Source organism: Oratosquilla oratoria, chromosome 4, assembly GCF_046742065.1.
Source record: "Oratosquilla oratoria isolate Oo_2021 chromosome 4, ASM4674206v1, whole genome shotgun sequence".
Classification (NCBI taxonomy): Eukaryota; Metazoa; Arthropoda; class Malacostraca; order Stomatopoda; family Squillidae; genus Oratosquilla; species Oratosquilla oratoria.
In genome coordinates, this window is record NC_134780.1 from 4,209,128 (window position 1) to 4,235,371 (window position 26,244).

Here is a 26,244-nt window from a genome sequence, read left to right on the forward strand (position 1 = left end):
TACACATGCCCAACATGCTCTAAACCCATTACTTCGAGCAGACAGACAAAGGGCTCAGTTCAGTGCAATATGTGCAAAAACTGGGCCCACCTCACTTGTACAACACTTGCTGACACAAACCAATACACAAACACTTGGACATGTTCTACCTGCCCTCCAGTAACCCCAATCCCACCTCCCCAACCACAGCCAACACCCTTACCCTCTCCCAATTTCCCTTTGCCCTTACCCCCGATTAGTACTCCCCTTCCTTTGTCCCCGATCTCTCCTTTCCCCCCCTCTGACCCAGATCCTACACCTTCCCCACTACCACCCCAACCTCAACCCCAAACGGCAACATACAACACATACAAAACACACAACATCAACATATTACAACACAACATTGACGGTATAAACACTAAAAAACATGAACTTGAACACTTTCTTAAACAACACAACATACACATTGCAATTCTACAAGAAACAAAATTAAGACACTCACACAAAACACCGTCATTTCATAATTACACCACCATCAGACAAGACCGGACTGACGGCAATGGCGGTGGACTCATCACCCTGATCCACCATTCCATCTGTTTTGTGGACACAAGTGCCACAACCAAAATTCTCCTCCCTACCACAGATAACACAACAGAAACCCAATCCATTCGTATCCGCACAGGCAACAATTCAACACTAACAATAGTTAACATGTACATTCCCCCCCAATCATCCCCCACAGTTCCAAACACCTTCAGACCTCAACTCAGCCAACTAACCTCAATCCCCAACCTGATCATGGGTGGTGACTTCAACGCCAAGTCGTCTGCCTGGTTTGTCGACAACCCTGACACAGACAGAGGGCTTGATATACAGACTCAATTCGACTCATTGACTATCATGAACAACACGCATAATCATACACATATCCCATACCAAGCCCTCTACACTCCCTCCTCTCCTGATATCACCTTTTGCTCCCCCTGCCTAACCCCAACAACATCATGGAGAGTGGTCGGAGCCCTTGGTTCTGACCACCTTCCAATCATCATCACCACCAAAACAAGATGCACCCCAGCTGGCCACAGACACACTTACACCAATTACAGGAGAGCTAACTGGGAAGCCTTTAATGAAGAGACAGAACAACATTTTGAAACACTTAACAGTACACCAATCACAAACATAAACAATGCTGTGCACGCTTTTAATACAATCATACAAAACGCAGACAAGAGATACATCCCTAGAGGCAACAGAAAATCACACAACCCCAACTTCACACCAGAAATCCAAGGCCTCATCAGACAACGTGACACACTTAAACACGATACCCCCACACCTATCCCTCAAAACATAGCAGACCAAATACAAACACTAAACACTGTGATTGCCAATAAAATACATGAACAAAAAACAAAATTGGCAAAACTTTATCAATACACTTGATCACAAAACAAACACCAGCAAATTGTACAAAACACTCAACAGCATCACACTATCCAACACTAACACTACACGCTCTCACGCAGCAATAATCACAACAACAGATAATCTACCCTCAAACAGACAACAAGCAAACGCACTCATACGTCATTTTGCACAGACGAGCCATCTTACATCTCACCCTGACGACCGACGCACCATTCGACGTAAGAAAGACTTTCCCACAGACTCAGACTATACACCCTTCATAGACAGTCAGACAAAACTCATAATGCATAGTCTCAAGCACTCATCCGCCTGTGGCCCTGATAACATAAGCAACATCCACCTAAAACACATTGGACCACAAGGTATACACGCACTCACAAACATTGCAAACTACAGCTATTCACACAACACAATACCCGACATCTGGAAGCATGGTAAAATAATCACCATTCCAAAACCGAACAAAGACCCAACAATCCCAACATCGCACCGCCCAATCACACTTCTCTGCACCCCCTCTAAAGTCATTGAACGCCTAATACTTAAACTTGTCACACCATATATTCCCCTTGCTGACTCACAACACGGTTTTAGGCCACTACACTCCACAAACACTCTTCTGACAAACCTCACACAAAGAATTTTAGATGGCATCAATTCAGATAGGCCCCACCACAGAACACTTCTTATAACATTGGACATTAGTAAAGCTTTTGATGCTATCCCCCGCCACAACCTAACAAATAAAATATATAACACAGACATGCACAATAACACCAAAAGATGGCTGGCCAATTATCTGGCAGGCAGGAATGCTCATGTGTCATATAATGGCCAATCATCGCACATCAGAAACATTAAGAACGGAGTACCACAGGGCTCAGTTCTATCCCCCACATTATTTAATCTATACATGCATGACTTACCCACGCCAGACACCTCAGAAATACAAATCTCTTCCTACGCAGACGACATGACAATCACATGCACACATCGTAACACAGACAAAGCTGCAGAAATAATCCAGCCTTACCTTGACACACTCAACACATGGTTCATCACAAACAGACTCAAAATAGCTCCAACCAAATCTACAGCAACACTTCTCACCAACTGGACAAAAGAACACAAATACATACCTCATCTCTACATCAACAACACTCTAATACCACACACAAACACACCGAAAATTCTTGGTGTAACATACGATACATCCATGTCTTTCAAACAACACCTCACAAACATAAAAAACAAATGCACACCTAGACTTAACGCACTTAAGTCAATCACTGGAACAACATTTGGACAAAACAAAGAAACTAATATAACAATATACAAACAATGCATACGCTCAGTGATGAATTATGCGAGTCCTGCATGGGCTCCTAATCTCAGTGAGACACACCACAACACCCTTCAAATCATACAAAACAAAGCCCTAAAAACAATTACAGGCTGCACAAATACATCACCTACAGACCATTTACACCATGAAACAAAAGTCCTCAAAGTCAAGGACCACCTCGACATGAGAGGCACACAAACACTTGCTGCAGCCACCACAAACACATCACACCCGCTACACTACATAGCAGAACACCCACACACACCAAGAAACATTAAAACTACACCCAAAGACCTTTATTACACACAGATACTCTCTTCTCTTCCTCCACAACCACCAAATACCAGCCTCCGGAAACATATTCATAATCATATCACTCACCGCTCCATTAACACACTGAAAGACAACACACTGCTGCATGCCAGACCCCCTGATATCCACCCTTCTGAATCCTCTCTCCCACGTAAGGACAGAGTCCACTTGGCCAGACTGCGATGCGGTCACCACCCAGCACTTCTAAGCTACCAGAAGAGGCTGGACGACCGTGTTGTGAACAGCTGCCCAGGATGTAACACTTCACCCCATACCATACAACACATAATGGAAGACTGCATTATACACAATCATGCACGCAAACAACACAACATACACTCTATAAAGGATTTGTGGGAAAACCCAGTTTCGGCTGTGGCATTCCTTGAGGAGACGGGACTGCTCGGACAGACAGTCTAGGGAACGACAACAACAACAACAACAACAACAACAACAACTCCTTTTCCACCCCTGTTCTACTCCTCACCTCCTCATTTCTCACTCTATCTAGCCTAGTAACCCCCATCATACTTCTCAGACACCTCATCTCAAACACATTCAAACTCCTTCTCTCTTCCTCTCTTATGTTCCATGTTTCTGCCCCATACAGTGCTGTTGGCACAATCACTCCTTCATACAGTCTCCTCTTAGCATCCATTCCCAAATGTCTATTCCTCATTACACTTTTCAATCCACCAAGGCATTTACTCACTTCTCTCAATCTACATTATACCTCCACCTTCACTCCACCTTTTCCTGCCACATTTGCATCCAAGTATCTAAAACTATCCACTTCCTCCAGTCGCTCTCCCTTAATGCTCACTTCCAGTCTACTGCCACTTTCACCCCTTGTACATCTCATCACCTTACTTTTACCCACATTTATCTTTAGCTTTCTTCTATCACATACTCTCCCAAACTCTGTCACCAACTTCCTCAGTCCCTCCTCCGATCCTGCCACAAGCGCAGTGTTGTCAGCAAACAACAGCTGGCTCACCTCCCACTTTTCTCCGTTTTCTTTAACCATCTCCAATCCCTGACCCACTACCCTTGCATTTACCTCTCGCACTACCCCATCCATGTATAAGTTGAACAGCCAGGGCGACATAACGCATCCTTGACGAAGTCCCACCTTTACCTCGAACCACTCACTCTCTCCATTTCTAATCCTGACACAAGCTCTACCAAGGAAAAAGTACCCCAAAAAGACATCCCCTTGTGCTACTAATGTTATCAAGAGACAGTTAGAGCATAATCTATGTGTTACCACCAGAAAAATTAAAGAAAGTAACCTGGGACTCTTTGGGGAGGTTAGTGTGCGAACAGTTAGCCGCCGCATTCACGACCTTGGGTACAGAAGCCACCGCCTGGTGAAGAAGCCTCTTCTCACTCTTAACCAGAGGTGCCATAGGGTCAAGTTTTGCAAGAAATATCTTCAGTGGGATGATGACAAGTGGCTGGATATTCTCTGGACTGATGAGTCCACCTTTACTGTGACTGGCAATAGGGGTGGAAACGTGTATCGGCGTGAGGGTAGCGAACCTCTTGACCCCCAGTACGTTCAACAAACAGTGAAACACCCGGATTCTCTCATGGTATGGGGAAGATTTAGTGGAAGAGGACTTGGGAGCCTTGTTGTACTACCGAAAAATGTAAAAGTGAACCAATATGTTTATCATGAACTCTTAAATGACCACCTGGAGGATTCTTTCAATAGCTCAGGTGCTAACATCTTTCAACAAGATCACGCCCCAGCCAACACTGCTTGTAGTGTTACTCAGTGGCTTAAAGACTGTCATATACCTTACAAGGCAGACTGGCCAGGCAATAGTCCTGACATTAACCCAATAGAAAACCCGTGGAACCACATTAAACAAGACCTGCATGGTAAAGATATGAGCTCTGTGCCCAAGCTCGAGGCAGCCATTCGCCAATCCTGGGCTAGTATAACCCCTGCACATCTTGCCAAGTACGCCACTTCCATTCCAAACCACCTTCGTGAGATCATTGCACGTAAAGGCCACCCATCAAAGTATTAGAGGTACGAAGTAAGCTTTTGTTTATTGATTTATGACTCATTCATTCTCATCACTCATTCTCGCTAACCATTCATACTTCCTTGTCAAGCACTATACATGGATAGGGATGAGAGGTAAATGCAAGAGTAATGAGTCAGGTATTGGAGATGGTTAAAGAAAAAGGAGAAAAGTGGGAGGTAAGCCAGTTGTTGTTTGCTGATGACACTCCGCTTGTAGCAGGATCAGAGGAGGGATTGAGGAAGTTAGTGACAGAGTTTGGGAAGGTGTGCAAAAGAAGGAAGTTGAAGATAAATGTGGGTAAAAGTAAGGTGATGAGATGTACAAGGGGAGAAAGTGGCAGCAGACTGGAAGTGAGCATTAAGGGAGAGAGACTGGAGGAAGTGGATAGCTCTAGATACTTAGGTGAGAATCTGTCGGGAAAGGGATGAGTAGAGGTGGAGGTAGAATGTAGATTGAGAGGAGCAGGTAAATGCCTTGGGGGATTAAAAAATGCAATGAGAAATAGACATTTGGGAATGGATACTAAGAGAAGATTGTATGAATGAGTAACTGTGCTGACAGTACTGTATGGGGCAGAAACCTGAAACATAAGAGAGGAAGAGAGGAGTTTGAATGTGTTTGAGATGAGGTGCCTGAGAAGTATGATAGGGTTTACTAGGCTGGATAGAGTGAGAAACGAGGTGAGGAAGAGAATGGTAGTGGAAAGGGAGTTGGGAGATAGGGTTGATGAAAGGGTATTGGGATGGTTTGGACACATGGAAAGAATGAGTGAAGAAAGATTAGTAAAAGAACTGTGGAAGGCTGAGGTAGGAACGAACATGAGGGAATGACCAAGGATGAGATGGATGGATGGGGTAAAAGGGGCATTGGGAAAGAGAGGAATGTCTGTTGAGGAAGGACAAAAAATAGGGGTGAATGGAGATTGGTTGTGTATGGATGATGTGATGCATGAAAGGGAGTGGATGGGGGATGGAGGGAGTATGTGTGAAAAATAATTTGACGCAACCTGAAGGGCTTTCTCACTGTCTTCACTTTTTCTGCATGAGGGGATGGAGAAGGGGAATTGCAGATTTAATGAAGCGGCATTGCTGTGGATGTGCTGCATCTTGCGACACTGCATCTGACCCAGGGCAGTGAGATGCAGGGATGACCCATCATCCAGGAGGAGCTAAGATAAGAGGGAGGGGGTGAATGGGAGTGGAATATGTGGGGATGGAATGGGTAGGAGTGGATTTTATGCTTTTGTTTTTTGACTACCTCCCTTGTAAAGAGGAAAAAGCCTTTGGCATATGTATGTATTAGTAGAGGATAGAAACCAGTTATCAGCTCCTCTTATATACAAAAGTGGAAGAAGTACAGCTAAAGCCGACAGAGAGATCTTTGGCCCAGTCTTAAGGCAAAGAACTAGCCTCTCCAGATGGTGATGGTGTTGACTGGTTTTTAAAACAAGGATGACAATTCCCTCTGATGTCCATCTTACAAACCACCACTTGCACATACGACTGAGAGAAGCGAGTAAATGCCTTGGTGGATTGAAGAGTGTAATGAGAAATAGACATCTGGGAATGGATGCTAAGAGGAGGTTATATGAAGGAGTGATTGTGCCAACAGCATTGTACGGGGCAGAAACATGGAACATGAGAGAGGAAGAGAGGAGTTTGAATTTGTTTGAGATGAAATGTCTGAGAAATATGATAGGGGTTACTAGGCTAGATAGAGTGAGAAATGAGGAGGTGAAGAGGAGAACAGGGGTGGAAAGGGAACTGGGAGATAGGGTTGATGAAAGAGTATTAGGATGGTTTGGACACATGGAAAGAATGAGTGAAGAAAGATTAGTAAAAGAAGTGTGGAAGGCAGAGGTGGAAGGAGTGAATATGAGGGGGTGTCCTAGGATGAGATGGATGGATGGGGTGAAAGGGGCATTACAAAAGAGGAAGGACGGGAGAGGACAGAAGATAGGGGTGAATGGAGAGGGGTTGTGTATAGATGATGCTGTGATGCATGAGAGGGAGTGGGTGGGGGATGGGGGGTGAGGAAGTATGTATGAGAAAAAATTTGACGCAGCCCGAAGGGACTTCTCCCCGTCATCTCCTTTTCTGCATGAGGGGACGGAGAGGGGGGGGTCACTGAATTAATGAAGTGGCCTTACTGTGGATGTGCTTTGTCTTGCGACACTGCATCTGACCCAGGGCAGTGGACACGATGCAGAGATGACCCATCATCCAGTAGGTGCCAAGATAAGAGGGAGGGAAGAGGGTAGAGGGGAGTGGAGTATGTAGGGGATGGAATGGGTGGGAGTGGTTTCTATGCCTTGTCTTTTGGCTACCTCCCATGTAAGGGGGAAAAAAAGCCTTTGGTATATGTATGAAGAAAGAATCCAAAGAGCAATGACAAAGATGGCACCAACACTTTCAAAATTGACATATGAACAAAGATTGTCCAAACTGGAACTAACAACCCTGGAACAAAGAAGAGAAAGAGGAGATCTACTGGCCATTTACAGAATCATGAAAGGTATGGAACTCCTTGACAGAGAAAAATTATTGAAGTGGGGCAGAAGAAAAACAAGACATGAAAAGAAACTCAAAAAGGATAGTTATAGAAGAGATCCGAAAAAGAATAGTTTTCCACACAAGAGTGATAGATGTCTGGAACAAATTGGATGAAAAAATAGTATGCACAAAAATCATACAAGAATTTAAGAACAAACTAGATGCTGAGATACAAAGATGGGTCACTGCGAGCATAGCTCCCTTCCCATATAATACTAAGTAAATACAAGAGTGATGGAGATGTGACTGAAAGAGAAATAAAGACAGTGAATAGTGGAACACTGATGACCAGTGATTATTCTCCTCCTACTTCTTTCAGTTAGTGAAACAAAGTCTCACACTAGTATAACAGACAACTATTGAAAGTTTCTTTCCTGAGGTCTTCAGGAAAGCCCAAAGACCACTGCCAACTACTGTAAATTGCAGGTTTCCAGTCAGTGCAACTCAAGCCAACACTCATCCTTCTCTTAGTGAAGTTTTGCAGCCCCCAAGAAACTGGCCATGGTCACCAGTTTCAGCTAGTCACTCAGTTAAGAGATTTTGTGTTACTGTCTGGAAAATACAAGTGTAGGTTCTCAAAGAATAAGTTTCTCTATGTCTTCATCATGGTGGATGAACCTGGGGCAACTGATATCAGTTGGCAATGTTGAGGTGTTCTTGCTCATCTAGGGAGAGAGATCTCTGCAGAGTGGATTTCTAGTAAGAGTGGAGAGGGAAGTGATCCAGTTATTATTTGCGAACAATAATGCACTTGTGACCAAAGATACACTGGTGGTGGAATTTGGGAAGGTGAGGGAAATCGGGAAATAAACCTGGACAAAATAAGCCGATACAATGTACAAGGAGTGATGGTGATGTGAGCCTCCTACATGAGAGTCCTGGAAATGGAATGACTGATTACTCATCCCACTATTCCCTTCTTTCTGTTCCCACCCATTCTCCTCATTCCACACACTATTCTGCACACTTTAATACTTCCTCCTTGAAATATTTAAATTTTATTTCTATTTCTAATCCCCCTTTCATCCATTCACAAGATTCCACTATCATGTCAGTTCTGGCTGGATTATGACCCTCCCTATTTCATTCGATTTGCTTTCAGCAACTCATTGACTCTCCTTTCTTGTATTATTCCATTTTAATCTACTCTTTGACTTCCTGCAGGAGAAAAGGGTGTAGAGAGCAGAAGTGGATGGAAGGAATTTGAAGGGAAGACTGAGAACGAGGTAGGCCACTATGTGAAGGTGGTATGCGATGCAAGAGTAATGTCTGTCGAGCAAGGAAGGGAAAGGGCAAAAGATAGGAGTGAATGAGGACTGGTTGTAGATACATATTATATACCAACGGCTTCTTCCCCCTAAGTCCAATGAGATGTTCTTTGTGTCTCATGTTTGTTTTTTTTCTTTTCCTTTTTTGCTACCTCCCTTGTAAGGGGGAAAAAGCCTTGATATATGTACGTATATAATAAAGCAGTAGAGATAAATCAGTTCTGGCCATCTGACCCTTCTGTGGAAGTGCATGCTTTGCTATACTGCCTCTGACCCAAGCAGGGTGATGAGGGACAAGGATGCTGCTGAAATGGGGGAGACAACAAAAGTGCTTTTGGATAGGTGTGGGATAGGTGAATGATCAATGTATGCTCTGACTTGGCCATTCCCCATATAAGGGGGAAACGACTTTTTGATGCATGTATGCACAGTGAGACCTCTCATTAACGATGTTAATTACCTGTGTTTGCGGTGTTTTCGCTGTGTTTTTGGTGCTGTTGTTTAGTACGTGCAATCACTATGCCACCCAAAAACCACTCCAAATCAACGGATTATTCACATCAATGGACACCGTTACCCCCCTTTTAGTCTGTTAATGAGAGGTAGCACTGTACATCATCTCTTAATTTCCCTTCTATTTGGTCAGTGGTTGGCAACCTGCAGCTCTTTCAGTCTACTTGTGTGGTTCCAGAAGCTACTTACAAAATAATCATTCCATGTGGATAAAGATGTTATATATTGTAAAAATGTAAAATATTTCAGGAAAAACTATATATATATATATATATTCAACCTCAAAAAGATCTGTGGCCATCAATTATTACGATTAGTAGGAATGTTTTTCCTATAAATACATTCTTATTAAATTTTGAGAAAATGCTCTTCTAGCTATAAGGGTTGCTGGCCTCTGTACTGGGTGATAAACTAATATTTGTTCTCTCTTCTTATAACATTCACTTTCAGAGCTTAGCTCTTTGAATCACCCTCTTGGACGGGTCACATCTGTATCCTGCCCATTGCCCTAGGTCAGAAGCAATACAGCACATCCACAGCAAGGTCACTTCATTTCATCGGAGACCCCACCCCTGCACCATCCCTTCATGCCTAAAAAATAGAAGACAGGGAGAAATCCCTTCAGGCTAAATAAAACTTACCACGGTGCTACCATAGTCGATGGAGATGAAGATTACGGGAAAGGACCGAGCGTACATCTGCTGTAAATCGTAGGGCATCCAAGACGGGTAGCAGATTTAACAGTGAGGTATCAAGGGGATCGCTGAACCATGATTTAATTGGAACAGCATTATCTGTGAGGAAAAATAAGAAAGAAAAATCCATATTATTACCTTACCACAAAACAAGGTGATATAATGAGAAATCCCATTCTACTAATCCCTTGTGTGAGTATTTATGAAGGAAATAGGTCTGCGTGGATGAAGAAGTCCTCCTGAATAGTGAGTGAAGAAGAAGGATGACAAAGAGTAACAAGAGTGGAAGACAATGAGAACCAGGAACAGGAAAGAATGTTTGTCTATCTATACATCAAGGGCCTCTCTCCCCTTTATAAGGAAAGTAGTCAGCCACGGTTCTTTCCATTAAAAAATAAATAAAATAAAATAAAATAAGATACATAAATATACACAAGGCTTTTTTCCCTTACAGGGGAGGTAGCAAAAAAAGAAAGGCATAGAAACCACTCCCACCCATTCCATCCCCTACATACTCCACTTCCCTCTACCCTCTTATCTTGGCACCTCTTGGATGATGGGTCATCCCTGCATCTTGTCCACTGCCCTGGGTCAGTTCTAAGCAGTGTTGCAAGACACAGCACATCCACAGCAAGGCCACTTCATTAAATTGGCAACAACCCCTCTCCATCCCCTCATGCAGAAAAGGAGATGGGGAGAAATCCCTTCAGGATGCATCAATTTATTTCTCATGCATACTCCTTCACTCCCATCCCCCACCCATTCCCTCTCATGCATCACAGCATCATCCATACACAACCATTCTTCATTCACCCCTATCTTCTGTCCTCTCCCATCCTTCCTCAACAGACATTCCCCTCTTTCTCAATGCCCCTTTTACCCTATCCATCCACCTCATTCTAGGTCAACCCCTCATGTTCACTCCTTCCACACCTCTTTTACTAGTCTTTCTTCACTCATTCTTTCCATGTGTCCAAACCATCCTAATACTCTTTCATCAACCCTATCTCGCAACTCCCTTTCCACCCCTGTTCTCCTCCTCACCTCCTCATTTTTCACACTATCCAGCTTAGTAACTCCTATCATATTTCTCAGGCACCTAATCTCAAACACATTCAGACACCTCTCTTCAGTTCTTTGTTTTTGTCCTGTACAGTGTTGTCGGCACAATCACTCCTTCATACAATCTCCTTTAAGCATCCATTCCCAGATGTCTATTTCTCATTACACTTTTTAATCCCCCTAGGCATTTACTCGCTTCTCTCAATCAACATTCTACCTCCACCCCAATTCCTCCCTTTCCTGCCACATTTGTACCCAAGTATCTAAAACTATCTACTTCCTCCAGTCTCTCTCCCTTAATACTCACCTCCAGTCTACTGCCACTCTCTCCCCTTGTACTTTTCATCAACTTATTTTTACCCATATTTATTTTCAACTTCCTTCTTTTGTATATATTCCCAAACTCTGTCACTAACTTCATCAATCCCTCCTCTGATCCTGCTACAAGCGGAGTGCCATTAGCAAACAACAACTGGCTTATCTCCCACTTTTCTCCATTTTCTTTAACCATCTCCAATCCCTGACCCACTATCCTTGCATTTACCTCTTGCATCACCCCATCCATGTATAAATTGAACAGCCAGGGCGACAGAACACATCCCTGACAAAGTCTCACATTTTACCTCAAACAACTCACTCTCTCCATTTCTAATCCTAATGCAAGCTCTACTACTCTCATAAGAACTCTCCCTACCTTCTGCCCTTTTCCTTTTTATCCACCTATTCTCCACTCTCAACTTACCTTCCACCAAAAAATTATCTGATATTCCCCCACTCTCTCCCCTTAGAACATGTACATCCTCTTCCTACTATACTCCTGGTTACTACTATATAGTCCATTAATGCTCTATCTACCACCCTTCCATCCACCACCCTCTCCTATATGGACTTATGCTTGACTTTCTTCCGAAACACTGTATTTGCTATCATTAACTCTCTTTCAAGACACATCACAATCAACTCTCCACTATGATTCTTTCCTGGAACTCCACACTTCCCAAACACTCCGTCTATTGGTTCATTTCCTACCCTAGCATTAAGGTCTCCCAATACTACTACATTGACATTTCTCCCTAATCCCTCTATGCTCATTTAAATCCATCCAAAAAGCCTCCCTTTCTTCTACACTCTTCTCACTACCAGGCCCATATGCACTTACAAAAACCCACAACTCCCTTCCCAGCTTCACCTTTATCCATATTAAGCTTGAAGAAACCTCCTTCCACTCCACTATATGCTTACCTATCTCTTCACTTACTAGTATAGCCACCCCTTCTCTCCCTTGTCCTCTCTTCACTCCTGAGAACCTCCCAACTACACTCCCAAACTCACACTCACCCCTCCCTTTCAACTTAGTTTCACTCAATGCCAACACTTCCATCTTTCTTCTCACAAACATACTGCTTATCTCTTCCCTTTTACTCTCATCTGTATCACATCCATGCACATTAAAAGACCTAAACCTTAGGGTACTGGTTGGAAAATTCCTAGACCCTCTTATGCCTTTACATATTTCAGAAATGTCTCCTTTGGGGCTACAGGTAGCAAAATTCCTAGTCCTATCACCATCTCATTTTTTATTCCCTCTTATGACTCAAGTGGAAAGACTTCAGTCCCCTCATGCAGAAAAAGAGAAGACAGAGAGAAATCCCTTCGGGCTGCATCAACTTGTTTTTCACACATACTCCCCCACCCCCAACCCACTCCTTTTCATGCATCACAGCATCATCCATACACCACCATTCTCCATTCACCCCTATCTTCTGTCCTTTCTCAACAGACATTCCCCTCTTTCCTAATGCCCCTTTTACCCCATCCATCCATCTCATCCTTGGTCCCCCTCATGTTCACTCCTACACTGCCTTCCACACCTCTTTTACTAATCTTTCTTCACTCATTCTTTCCATGTGTCCAAACCATCCCAATAGTCTTTCAACAACCCTATCTCTTAACTCCCTTTCCATCCCCTGTTCTCTTCCTCACCTTGTTTATTACTCTATCCAGCCTAGTAACCCCCATCATACTTCTCAGGCACTTCATCTCAAACACATTCAAACTCCTTCTCTCTTCTGTTCCATGTTCCTGCCCCATACAGTGCTGTCAGCACAATCACTCCTTCATACAATCTCCTCTTAGCACCCATTCCCAAATGTCTATTTCTCATTACATTTCCTTAATCCCCCAAGGCATTTATTTGCTTCTCTCAATCAATAAATAAATAAAAATAATTCAATAAATAAACTAATAAATCTTAGGGTTGGGTGAACCTATTAGAGGAAATATGATCTTTTATCCACGGTGTCCCTTTCAAGTGACTAAAAATGCCCGTAGTTAACCTGGACAAAATCTACACAGCATGCGACATCACAGATCAGGCTTTTTCCCCAAATACACACCTTGATATGCTCGATAAGCTCCTGGGGAGTTATCCAGGATGAATATAGAAGATAAGTCTGGGCAGATTGCAGCCAGATCTTTTGTATAACTGCCAAAATCTAATGTGCAATGTTGACGGTAGTATCTACGTCGAAGTATACCACGACCGCCATCTAATTTGTCTGCCACAGCTGCTCCATAAATTTCCATACTTGCCGTAAAGACAACCAGGTCATACCACTGTGACACCTATAAAAGTAAAATAATGTTAGCATCTTAGAAGAACTTATCAATGTATTCATATATATACATACATATATACCAAGGCCTTTTTCCCCCTTACCAGGGGAGTAGCCAAAAAGGACAAGGCACAAAAACATTCCCACCCATTTCATCCCCGAAAACACTCCACACCCCTCCACCCTCCCTCCCATCTTAGCACCTCCTAGATGACGGGTCATCCCTGCACCCTGTCCACTGCCCTGGGTCAGAAGCAATGTTGCAGGACACAGCACAAAAGATAAACCAACTGACAATACCTATGGACATAATGCTAACAAGAGTATCTTGCAGTAGCCAAGAGAAATTTAAAGAAGGAAACAAATAAAGTATGTATATATTTATCCTTTATCCTTACACTTTGGGTGCAAGTGTAGCAGGAAAAGGTGGAGTGAAGGTGGAGGTAGAATGTAGATTGAGAGAAGCGAGTAAATGCCTTGGTGGTTTAAAGAGTGTAATGAGAAATAGACATTTGGGAATGGATGCGAAGAGGAGACTGTATGAAGGAGTGATTGTGCCAACAGCACTGTATGGGGCAGAAACGTGGAACATAAGAGAAGAAGAGAGAAGGAGTTTGAATGTGTTTGAGATGAGGTGTCTGAGAAGTATGGTGGGGGTTACTAGGCTAGATAGAGTGAGAAATGAGGAGGTGAGGAGGAGAACAGGGGTGAAAAAGGATTTGGGAGAGAGGGTTGATGAAAGAATATTAGGATGGTTTGGACACATGGAAAGAATGAGTGAAGAAAGACTAGTAAAAGAGGTATGGAAGGCAGATGTGGAGGGAGTGAACATGAGGGGACGTCCTAGGATGAGGTGGATGGATGGGGTGAAGGGGGCTTTGGGGAAGAGGGGAATGTCTGTTGAGGAAGGAAGGGAGAGGACGGAAGACAGAGGTGAGTGGAGAATGGTTGTATATGGATGATGTTGTGACTGCATGGGAAGAAATGGGCGGGGGGGTGGGGGGTGTGGTAGTATGTGTGAGTAGATTTTGACGCAGCCCGAAGGGATTTCTCCCCGTCCTCTCCTTATATGCAAAGGGGGACGGAGAGGGGGGGTCGCCGATTAAATGAAGCGGCCTTGCTGTGGATGTACTGTGTCTTGCGACACTGCTTCTGACCCGGGGCGGTGGGCAGGGTGCAGGGATGACCCGTCATCCAGGAGGTGCTCAGATGAGAGGAAGGGTGGGAGGGGTGTGGAGTGTATTTAGGGATTGCCTTTCCCTTTTTGGCTACCTCCCTTGGAAGGGGGAAGAAGCCTTGGTATATGTATGTATGTATGTATATATTTATCCAATTGTAATGTAAAAGAAAAAGTTACACATATCTTGGTCTCTACCTGTTAAACCTGGATTTATATTCATGTATTATTATAATTTTCTTTTTTACCATTTCATTTTTAAGGTTACTCTAAAAGAGGAATAATTTGTGTTTTTGAGTTTACACATGCATGTGTATTCACTCACTTTAGGTTAATAAACATGAGCACTTCAAAATATGTCAAACTTAATGCACCCTATCTATTTTTAAATACAATAAAACAATAAAGGTGGGCTGGACAGGACACCAGTCTTTCCATAACATCCAAACTCCACAACAATGCTAAAACTGTATTTCAATTTGTATAATGCCCACTTCCCAATGCTCATCACCATGCACCTATTTATAATAAGTGTTGACTTGAGTTTCACCAACTGGAAACATGGAACCTCACAGTGGCTTGCAATGTATCAACTGCTTCTAACAGTAGGTGAGGAGCAGTCACTACTTGTCAAATATCCTTATGTGAAAGTATCCTATGGATATTTAACTGCACAAGTTTCATGTATGTCAATAATCTAAAGAAGGACCAAAAACTGGTAGTGGTCCTCCAAGGACACCAGAGACCTATTTTCAGTCAAATTCCTGAATCACGCAAACACAGATTTTTAACATGAAATTTGCTTTGTCCAATAGCTCCCAACCTAACAATGATTCCATAGAAGAAATAGATCTCTAAAATGCAATAAAGAAAGAAGTGAAAAATGTGTTTGAGTGATACTGGAATAGAACTGTCCCTATTTTCTTGACACCAGTCTTCAAATCCCATCAACTTCCTCAATTCTGTCTGGAGGTGCAGCCCTGAGGGGCTGACACTCAGTGTTTGGACTGGGCCTATGATCTCTGTTACTCAATTTCATTCTACCCCTCCTATTTGTCAACCAAAATGATTGTTACACAAGTGACTGAGTAAATGTCAAAATATATATATATATATATTATACATTATATACATACATATATATATATATATATTGCTGCAGATGTGCTGTATCTTGCAACACTACTGACCCAGGGCAGTGGGCAAGATGCAGGGATGACCCATCATCCAGGAGTAGCCAAGATAAGAGGGAGGGAGGAGGGTGGATGGAAGTGGAATATGTGGGGATGGAATGGGTGGGATTGAATTTTATGCCTTTGTTTTTTGGCTACCTCCCTTGTATGGGAGAAAAAAGCCTTTGGTATATGTATGAATGAAAAAATAACAAATTTCAGTATAAATCTTGACAATTTGTGAGCTAAGTTCATGATTTATGACACAGTATAAGTATGATATTATGACTGAATTTTGGGAGAATGCTCCCAGCTACTTAAATGCATGTGCAGTCTAATTGTGGATCACAATTCAAATTTCACCTTGATACATGAATTTAATTTTCCAGAAATAAATTCTACCATTAAATTTGTTTATATAGCACACCATTTATATATATATATATATATATATATATATATATATATATATATATATATATATATATATATATATATATATATGTGTATATAGGGATACCACTGTCTATACATACAGTGTGAACGTCTGATTCACCCTTGATTAGAATATGATAAATCCATTGCCCCTGGTCTATATAGAATGTACACAAGATTGAGAGAATAAAGAGATTAAAAGATCATTATGAGAAAGAAGCAAAGGAGACATCTTGATAGTAATGTTCAACTTGTTAGAAAGAATAGATACAACTTATAGAGAAAGTTTCAAAATCTGGGGCAGGAAGGAGGCAAGAGGTCCTGGGTGCAAATTGAAAAGTCTAAAGGACACCAAGAAACACAGTTATTTGAATGCACCAGTTTCTGAAAGAACCTAAGCTAACCATAAACCAAAGGAAAATAAATTATACATGTAAAAAGTCTACAAAGAACCATTACTTACTATATCAAGGAAATAATCGACGTGTGGGCGTTTATGTACGAAGAAACGTACTGGATGTCTGTCAATGGTGACTTTAAGTATGAAGTCTTGTGGTGTGCCTGGTTTAACCATCTGCCTAATAACACCATCATGATGTGAATGGATCAAAGTTTCATCTAAATCTAATACCAGCACTTTCCGCTTCACTAGGCCTGTAATGAACATATAAACACTAAGTACACTCACCAATAGAATAAACAATATCTCAGAAATTATAATGCACAAAATGCTATCTTTAAAGATGATGTGTAGACTTACATAATCTATGTTTGGATAAAGGTGAAAGGGGAAGAACTTCATATTTGACAGGCTGGTGCTGTAAAACCTGCAGAAATAGAAAACAACAAATCAATACTCAATTCACGAAAAATTGCAACTCACCTAAAGTCACATTTTAAGATTATGGGGCAGAACTGCTCTCCATACCATTCTGCAGTAGAGTTGTATTACATCAACAGTGTCCCATGGACCACAATACAAAGGTAATCAATAAACATAGATATAATGGCATAATGATTAACTGCAGGAAAACTAATATGCTGACAGCAACGCAACCTCTTCACTTGTAGCTGTGGCTGACTTCTTGGGAGCTGCAGTTCACCACAAAAGTTCAATCAATCAATTTGTTGCCCCAGATATCTCTTGCAGGAGACCCAAAGCATTCATGTAACCAGTAACCACCACCAGACTGACCCATAAGTCACTCAAGGGAGAAATATTGTGCTGTATGGTTATGGTATGGGTGGGATGGGGCAATGTAAGATGAGGTGTTTTCAGTGTCTTCTGTGTAATGGTGTAAACTGTTTTGGCAATGTGCATCATGACAACCTGAATGAATTCTAGCAAATATGGTTCTTGCTTCTCTTGGGAGGGATTTTTCTGTGGAGATAATGTCTAGAGGGGTTTATGGAGTAAGACGTTTGTTGGTTGGTCTTGAAGTGCTTGTTTTGTGACTTAAATGTATTTTTGTATTGGTGTAGGCAACAGATGGATGGATGTTACAAGTTGAGGGAATAAGTGAGTGACAAAACATGAGGTCACAGGTTGAATGGTCTGTGGTTGAAACCAGAGGGAAACTGCTTCATTTACTTTTCATATCATTTAACTTTTCCTCTTCCTCATAGCAACAAAAACTCATTTTAACCAGTGAAGACTGATAACAAAGGATGTTCACATTGGTGGATTGCTTTCCACACGTAATGAAAGCTGTGAGGCCTTTAACAGTGATCGGCACATTTTGACCAATGCTAATCCAGTCATGTACTCCTTGTTTGCTCCTTCTTTATTTGCCTGAATTACCCAACACATTTAGTACTTCAAAGACAAATGTCTACTTCATTTCACCTTTTCTGAAACCACAAAACTCCTGCCCTTCCCCAGTAGCTGATCTTACCAAGGGCTTGAGTTTATACAACCAATACACAAATATTTGAGGCTTGACATCTTTTAAAGTCTATAAGAGTTAGGATGATCCTTATCTGTACCACTTCCTTTGACATGACAAAAATTGATGGTTAAATAGTGATACAGACTGGCTATTACACCAGAAGCTGACTGAAACAATTTAAGTAATAGCAGACTGAAGAAGTATTGATCAGACATCCACTGAAAGCCACCAAAGCAACTATAATACAATGAAAGGGATTCAAACTATGGAATGTATTTTTTTCCCTCTTTCAGTGTTAACTCTCTGGATGTTGCATAAAGGAGCTTTTGCTACAGACATAATTGCAAATAAAGTTCATTTGGTACAATGTTCCTCTTTGGCACTTGTACTGTGTCTTGCGACACTGCTTCTGACCCAGGGCGGTGGGCGGGGTGCAGGGATGACCCGTCATCCAGGAGGTGCTCAGATGAGAGGAAGGGTGGGAGGGGTGTGGAGTGTATTTGGGGATGAAATGAGTGGGAGTGTTTTTATGCCTTTCCCTTTTTGGCTACCTCCCTTGGAAGGGGGAAAAAAGCCTTGGTATATGTATGTATGTAAATTCAAAACTGACAAGGGCATAAAATTCTACAAAGGCAGTACCATTTGCCCTTTCCCAGGACTCAAAAGTGGTGATCTTATGTGAACTGGGTAATTATTTTACACTCCTAACTCACAAACCCCCCTTATGCCTTTAGTTTCTTTTTTAGTAATGTCCCCTTTTGGGGCTACAGGTAGTAGGATTCCTAACCCCATCCCCCCAGGAGGTGCCAAGATAGGAGGGAGGGAGGAGGGTGGAGGAGAGTGGAATATATGGGAAATGAAATGGGTGGGAGTGATTTCTATGCCTTTTTCTTTTTGGCTACCCCCCGTGCAAGGGGGAAAAAGTCTTTGGTATATGTATGTAACTCACAAACTGTATATATGTAAGGTGGGCATTCATGGCAATGTCCACTAATGTGGTAGGAGAAGACTCTTGCTTCCCTCTCGCATTGCCAAGACTTGTGACAATGGAAGAGTGTCCTTCACAAAGAGGCAAAGCATAGTGCTGACAAAATAGGTTCACAATTCACCCATCTGCCCACATGCATATGTGGGCGCATATAGACATACATATATATATATGTGTGTGTGTGTATATATATGTACACACACACATATACATGTTTTAAACACAAACATATATATATATATATATATATCCAGTCAAACACAATGCTTTAGCAGTATATATCTTCAACTATGTGTAATGATATGATAGGCTACTGAGCCTAACTTTGGCATGAGACTTAAGAATGTCATCAGAGCTTGTGAGTGCCAACTTATGCCAGAAAAAGCACAGCACCTGCCCAGAAGTAGTGCGTAGATTGTTGTTATTTTTAGGGCTCAGGTCTATCAGTTCATATGGTTAAACCACAATAACATAGTTTTAATGTGAACAAATGATTATAATACAAAAGTATTACAATAACAACTGACTGGTATTCAACTTTATAACATGTCATTTACTTTCTGAATTTTTTTCTAATCAGTAAAAATTTCTTTGGAAATGAGCTAATTAATACTTGACATGCCATAATATTCAGGAATACAGTTATCGCTTATGATGTATTATATGAATACAAATTGTTATAGGCAATATATATATATATATATATATATATATATATATATAGAGAGAGAGAGAGAGAGAGAGAGAGAAACTGTACATTTGTAATTCATCACCAATTCCTGGGCCATTTCTATATCAGCAGAACCATAGGCAAGTTTCACAATTAAATTTTAAGACACTGTACAAACAGGTGTAGGAATAGGACAGGGAAACATGTGCCTCTGAATGTGCCATATGATAATATGATGTATTTGGTGTCCTCTGTTCTTGGAGCCCCTGCTGACAATTTCATTGGCTTTGTTCATGTCTTCACACACCCACTCAAAATATCAGCTCTCAGACTCTTTTTCCATGGGTTGAAATTCAAGAGAGGCATAGACAGGAAGGTTAACATCACCTAGCTGGCCAAGAATGTCTGTCACAATGATAACATGGAAGAAAGGGTCACAAAGTGATCCTAACTGTAGAGCACATAATCTCCAGATGATAGTTACCATCCTGTGAAGGTACACTGAGATCCTTAAGGAATCAGGGCATAACCAAGAAATAGTAGTGACGACACCTGACACAGGTAGTAACAGTTGTCATGAATTATAAAGGATTACCATGACAGAATCAGAGACCTACTGACTAGTACCAAGACCTACACTAAGATGCTCACCAAGATGGCAAAGCTGGTGGCAGCCAAGTGCAACAAGGGAGCACACTCTATCCTAATGAGATCATCTGGAGGAAGTTTAACCTCTTCAATACGAGTCAAATATTCACACATACATTAGGTTGCCTGATGTACAATGATGCATCACAATATGCGCATTACAAAATATAAAATTACTGCTGTTATACTCATTTTTTCACCCTGAATAAACATAATGTCACAGAAAATGGGATCAATCCTGTTCACAGAATACGGGGATCACTCAGCTACAACAAAATATAATCAGCCAATGCCAGCATTCTTCTATACTCCACTCATGGCTCATGATGCATAAATAGGTATTCAAGAGGCTAATGTGGATCCTGGAGAACTCAAGGAACCCCAACATGAAGGAACTACCCAAGACACATAAATCAAACATTTCCCTCCACCCAATTACATCAGCTACTACAAGTAGCCCCCACATGCACACACTGGCAAATAATTTGGCTCAAATCTCAATTCATGGCCATGAGGCTTGCTCTCCAAACTCCTGTGACCTTATCAGACACACTAATGTACTAGATTTTGAAAGTAATAAGATGGGCAGCTTTGATATGACACCACTCATTACTAATGTGGAAATAGAAAGGGCTTTGTGAGCGGTCATGGTCCTACAAAGCTTACAAAAGGTTGAGATTCCACTAGACGGACAATTTTTGCAAGCTAGTGGAGAAATATGTCAGGGTCAGAGATCCTACTAACAGAAGCTGATGGCATAGACATAGTCCCACACTAATACAACACAGACAACAGTCCAAAACTCCTTTTCTGTGATCTAGGAGGTACCCAACGACTGTTACCTGCCCGTAAAACATACAATAAATTATAAAGACTGCTGCCTGTTAATACTGTTCAATTGAAGGAGCTTGTTAAGGAAAAAAGTAATTAAATAAATAAAATAAAATCTGAAAAAGATCTGAAAAAGGATATACATAACATCATGGATGTAAAAATCACCTTCACTTCTGTTAATCTTAATAAGATGATTCCATCTTTTATATATATTTTTTTAACTTCTGTATGGTTATTTTAGACTGGTACACTACTTTTCCCATACAATCATTATATTGCTTGTATGGCAATCCAAAAGCATTGGATTGTCAGGCATCATCTCCCTTGTGTGAAGGAATGACCACCTTTTCCGTTTTTTTTAACCATCTCCACATGTCCGAATACAGCTTGATCACTTATTTTTAACCAGAACCACAGATGACAACATTGCTGATGTGATGACAGTTTCCGGAGAGAGAAAAAGAGAGGAGAGAGGAGAGAGAAAAATCTTTTTACATTAACTGTATACTGAATCATATATAGTAAGTATTTAAGGGACTTTAATGATACTTCTATAGACCAGAGCTACACATAATTTTTTAACAATAAAAAGACTAACTTCCTCTCAGAGAAAATAATGGCTCACAATACAGTTATAGCACAAAATTCAACAGGGACATCGATGTCATATTTTTCTACATATAACAAGGCTTTTTTAATTTTCTTGATCAGTATATATGCTGGTATTAAAAAAACATATTAATAAATAAATAAAATAAACTCGTATAATCCTATGTTGTGGAAATAGTCATGGCACTTTTAATGTTCTTGAGTGCTAAAGGAAATGGCAATTCTTAACACTTCTATGACACCAATTGTTTAAGCCAAATGAGATAGATCAAATAGTTTTTCTATCAACATATCTCTTTATTTTATTTACTAAATCCTAATATTTTCATTAAAGTTAAAATATATCTTAAAACCTTTAAACAGTTCCTGCTGTCCTTTGATATTCTTTTATTCATCTTCGGGTGATTTTGTTCAGCTACGGGAAAACCCACAATTAGATATCAAAATATAATTGAGAGCCCCACAAATGTGAACATGCTTTCTTATTTGGAGCTGGGTTAGAATAAATTCTATTCATCAAATGACAAGTCTAAAATCTTTACTAAAATCAGTACCTTTTCTATTATTTTTGATGTAGTAAATTAACAGTTATGGTAGCACAGCACCAATAAGCCAATTCACAATTGCTTGGCTATTTCTTATCCTTCATAATTATGACATGTTATGAAAAACTATGAGAGATTGAAGTTCCTTTCAAATTTCTATGTTTCAATATGGCAAAACTTTCATAAATTTTGAAAGTACAATCTTGCACTCACATATTTTCTTAATATAAAATACAAAACATGGTTAATTTACCTCATGCAATAATTCAACATCATATCCATAATCGTGACATAATAACAAAGGATCTCTACCCAATTCCTAAACAGCCCATATAAGTCTTATCTTGAAGCAAGGGAAGTTCTAAAAAAAAATATAAATAAAAAAATAAACACTGCTCTGCACGGGTGAACAGCATTGGTGTCAAATTTAGAAATCTTAAAAGGCCTAAAATACGCGTATCAACAGACAAAATGGCCCGATACTTCCATAAATCAGGACAACTTTAAAAAACTATTCCCAGTACACAAAATATTCGAGTAAATTTGTTCAATCTTCCTCAGTCGTCCGCGAATGAACTCCTTGATCGTGTCAACAAAACATAAACACACACTGATGCAACAGTCAAAAACTGTTCTATGTGCAACAAATATTTGTCACCTCACCTAGACATCTTGCACGAAAGATATGTCAGCACTTGTACTTTGAGCATAAGGTTCAGAATTCTGCCTTACCGTGCGAGCTTGCTTCTTTAAAACATAGCAGACGAAGCTCCATATCTTTTGGGCCAGGAGAAGGAAAGCGCGAAGGCCCATTTGGAGTTGCTTCCACATTGGTATAAGTCCCTTTTAAACTACGATTCTTGCACAAAAAATCACAATAACAGTCTGCCTAGAGTCTATTTTCTTCAATCTCCACATACAACGTCCATGCTTACGTTTATGCCAATATCAACAAACACTATCATAATCGACCCACTTCACTTGTGCTTCGTTTGGTGCGCAACTCTAATCGGCCGACAGATGGCAGGATCACCGGTAACTGATCAGTACAGTTTGTTTCTGATGAATATAACATTCACGTCATTACCAAAATAAATATCGAAAAATATATTAGATAAATTAAAATTCTATAAAAATGGCCATGGTTCCATAATATTTTAAACGCATTTTCTCTTATTGGATAGGGGCGACTATATTTATGTATTTAGCGGGAATGTACACAAGTTTCATTAGGTGTTTACATATGGAATACATCCAGTATAAGGAAATTTACACGTATCTAGTCATAGAATGTTATGATATATCTATCTGTCTAATATGCCTGTAGCTAAAGTTACATTTATACTGATGATACTCAATTACAAAATTAAAAATGTTTATTCATTTTTTTTTCTAAATTTGACCCTGAACGCAATCTTCTTTCGGATACCCGAGGGACGATTGTATTTTTTCTATGAATGAAAATATCAATTACATAGATTTTCCTTGTATAGCTCATATTCATTTTCTAAATGAGCATGCGGCATAATCTTGCACATTCAAATAACAAGTGTATATACAAGGTCAAGGGATGGACGAAATTCATTTTAGACACGACATCAACATATGTAACTCATCAATCACTTCAGCCTTCATGTGAAACATTTCTGTATGTTGTACTTATGTCTACAAATTATTTTATTAGACGAATTTCCAGTCTTTGATCTCTGATTCCCTAAGCGACACAAAATTTGGATTTTTTCTACTTCTTTACTTAATCATAATTTATTCATATATTATTTTTGTATATCATATATGCCATTTACAAATTACGGATATCTTGATTATTGATACAACTTAGAGCGCCGTCAGGTGAATATATTCAGCTGAGAAGAACAACTTTCTGTGTTCACAACTTCATGATGGTGTTGAATTTGTTTTATTCTGTTCAGTTGAATAATCAAATAATCCAGTACCCACCACAATAAATTCGATAAGGTTGACACCGGGACTAGGAGGCTTTATTGATTTCACATGCATGAAATCGTCTGGAAGAAAGTATCAGAAAACATACATAACTTCATCCATGACGATTGTCTCCTTTGTAAAATAATAATAATAATAATAATAATAATAATAATAATGATAATGATGATGATGATGATGATGATGATGATGATGATGATGATGATGATGATGATGATGATGATGATGATGATGATGATGATGATGATGATGATGATGATGATGATAATAATAATAATAATAATAATAATGATAATAATAATAATAATAATAATAATAATAATAATAATAATAATAATAATAATAGTAATAATAATAATAAATATGATAATAATGATAATAGTAATAATAATAATAATAATAATGATAATAATAATAATAATAATAATGATAATAATGATAATGATAATAGTAATAATGATAATAATGATAATAATAATTATAATAATAATAACAGTAATAATAATAATAATAATATTAATAATAATAATAATAATAATAATAATGATAAAAATAATGATAATAATAATAATAATTATAATAATAATAATAATAATAGTAATAATAATAATAATAATAATAATAATAGTAATAATAATAATAATAATAATAATATGATAATGATAATAGTAATAATAATAATAATAATAATAATAATAATAATAATGATAATAATAATAATAATAATAATAATAATAATAATAATAGTAATAATGATAATGATAATGATAATAATAATAATAATAATAATAATAATAATAGTAATAATGATGATCATAATAATAATAATAATAATAATAGTAATAATAATAATAATAATAATTATGCATACATATACCAAAGGCTTTTTTCACCTTACAATAGAGGTAGCAAAAAAAAAAAAAAAAAAAAAAAAAAAAGGGCATAAAAACCACTCCCTCCCATTCCATCTCCCTAACATACTCCACTCCCCTCTACCCTCTTCCCTCCCTTTTATCTTGGCACCTCCTGGATGACGGGTCATCCCTGCATCTCGCCCACTGCCCTGGGTTAGAAGCAGTGTCGCAAGACAAAGCACATCCACAGCAAAACCGCTTTATTAAATCGGCGACCCCCCCCCTCTCCGTCCCTTCATGCAGGAAAGGAGAAGACGGGGAGAAATCCCTTCGGGCTGCGTCAAATTTATTTCTTATACATACTCCCTCACCTCCTCCCCCCACCCACTCCTCATGCATCACAACATCATCCATACACAACCCTTCTCCATTCACCCCTATCTTCTGTCCTCTCCCGTCCTTCCTCAACAGACATTCCCCCTCTTTCCCATTGCCCCTTTTACCCCATCCATCCATCTTATCATAGGTCGACCCCTCATGCTCACTCCTTCTATCTCTGCCTTCCACACCTCTTTTGCTAATCTTTCTTCACTCATTCTTTCCATGTGTCCAAACCATTCCAATACTTTTTCATCAAC

The 26,244-nt window shown here is 39.9% G+C and overlaps 1 protein-coding gene across 1 annotated transcript in view; it reads right to left on the minus strand.

Annotated features, from left to right (window-relative positions):
• Window positions 1-23,812, minus strand: part of Dd (CTD nuclear envelope phosphatase 1-like protein dullard) — a 32,275-nt gene extending 8,463 nt beyond the window's left edge. The window contains exons 1-5 of the mRNA XM_076183434.1: window positions 23,520-23,812; window positions 17,365-17,431; window positions 17,068-17,258; window positions 13,602-13,830; window positions 10,090-10,242 (exon numbers count right to left, since the gene is read on the minus strand). Of these exons, the coding sequence (XP_076039549.1) occupies window positions 10,097-10,242; window positions 13,602-13,830; window positions 17,068-17,258; window positions 17,365-17,431; window positions 23,520-23,618 (732 nt within the window). The 5' untranslated portion in view covers window positions 23,619-23,812 and the 3' untranslated portion in view covers window positions 10,090-10,096. The remainder of the gene's footprint in view (window positions 1-10,089; window positions 10,243-13,601; window positions 13,831-17,067; window positions 17,259-17,364; window positions 17,432-23,519) is intronic.
• Window positions 23,813-26,244: the final 2,432 nt, after the last annotated feature.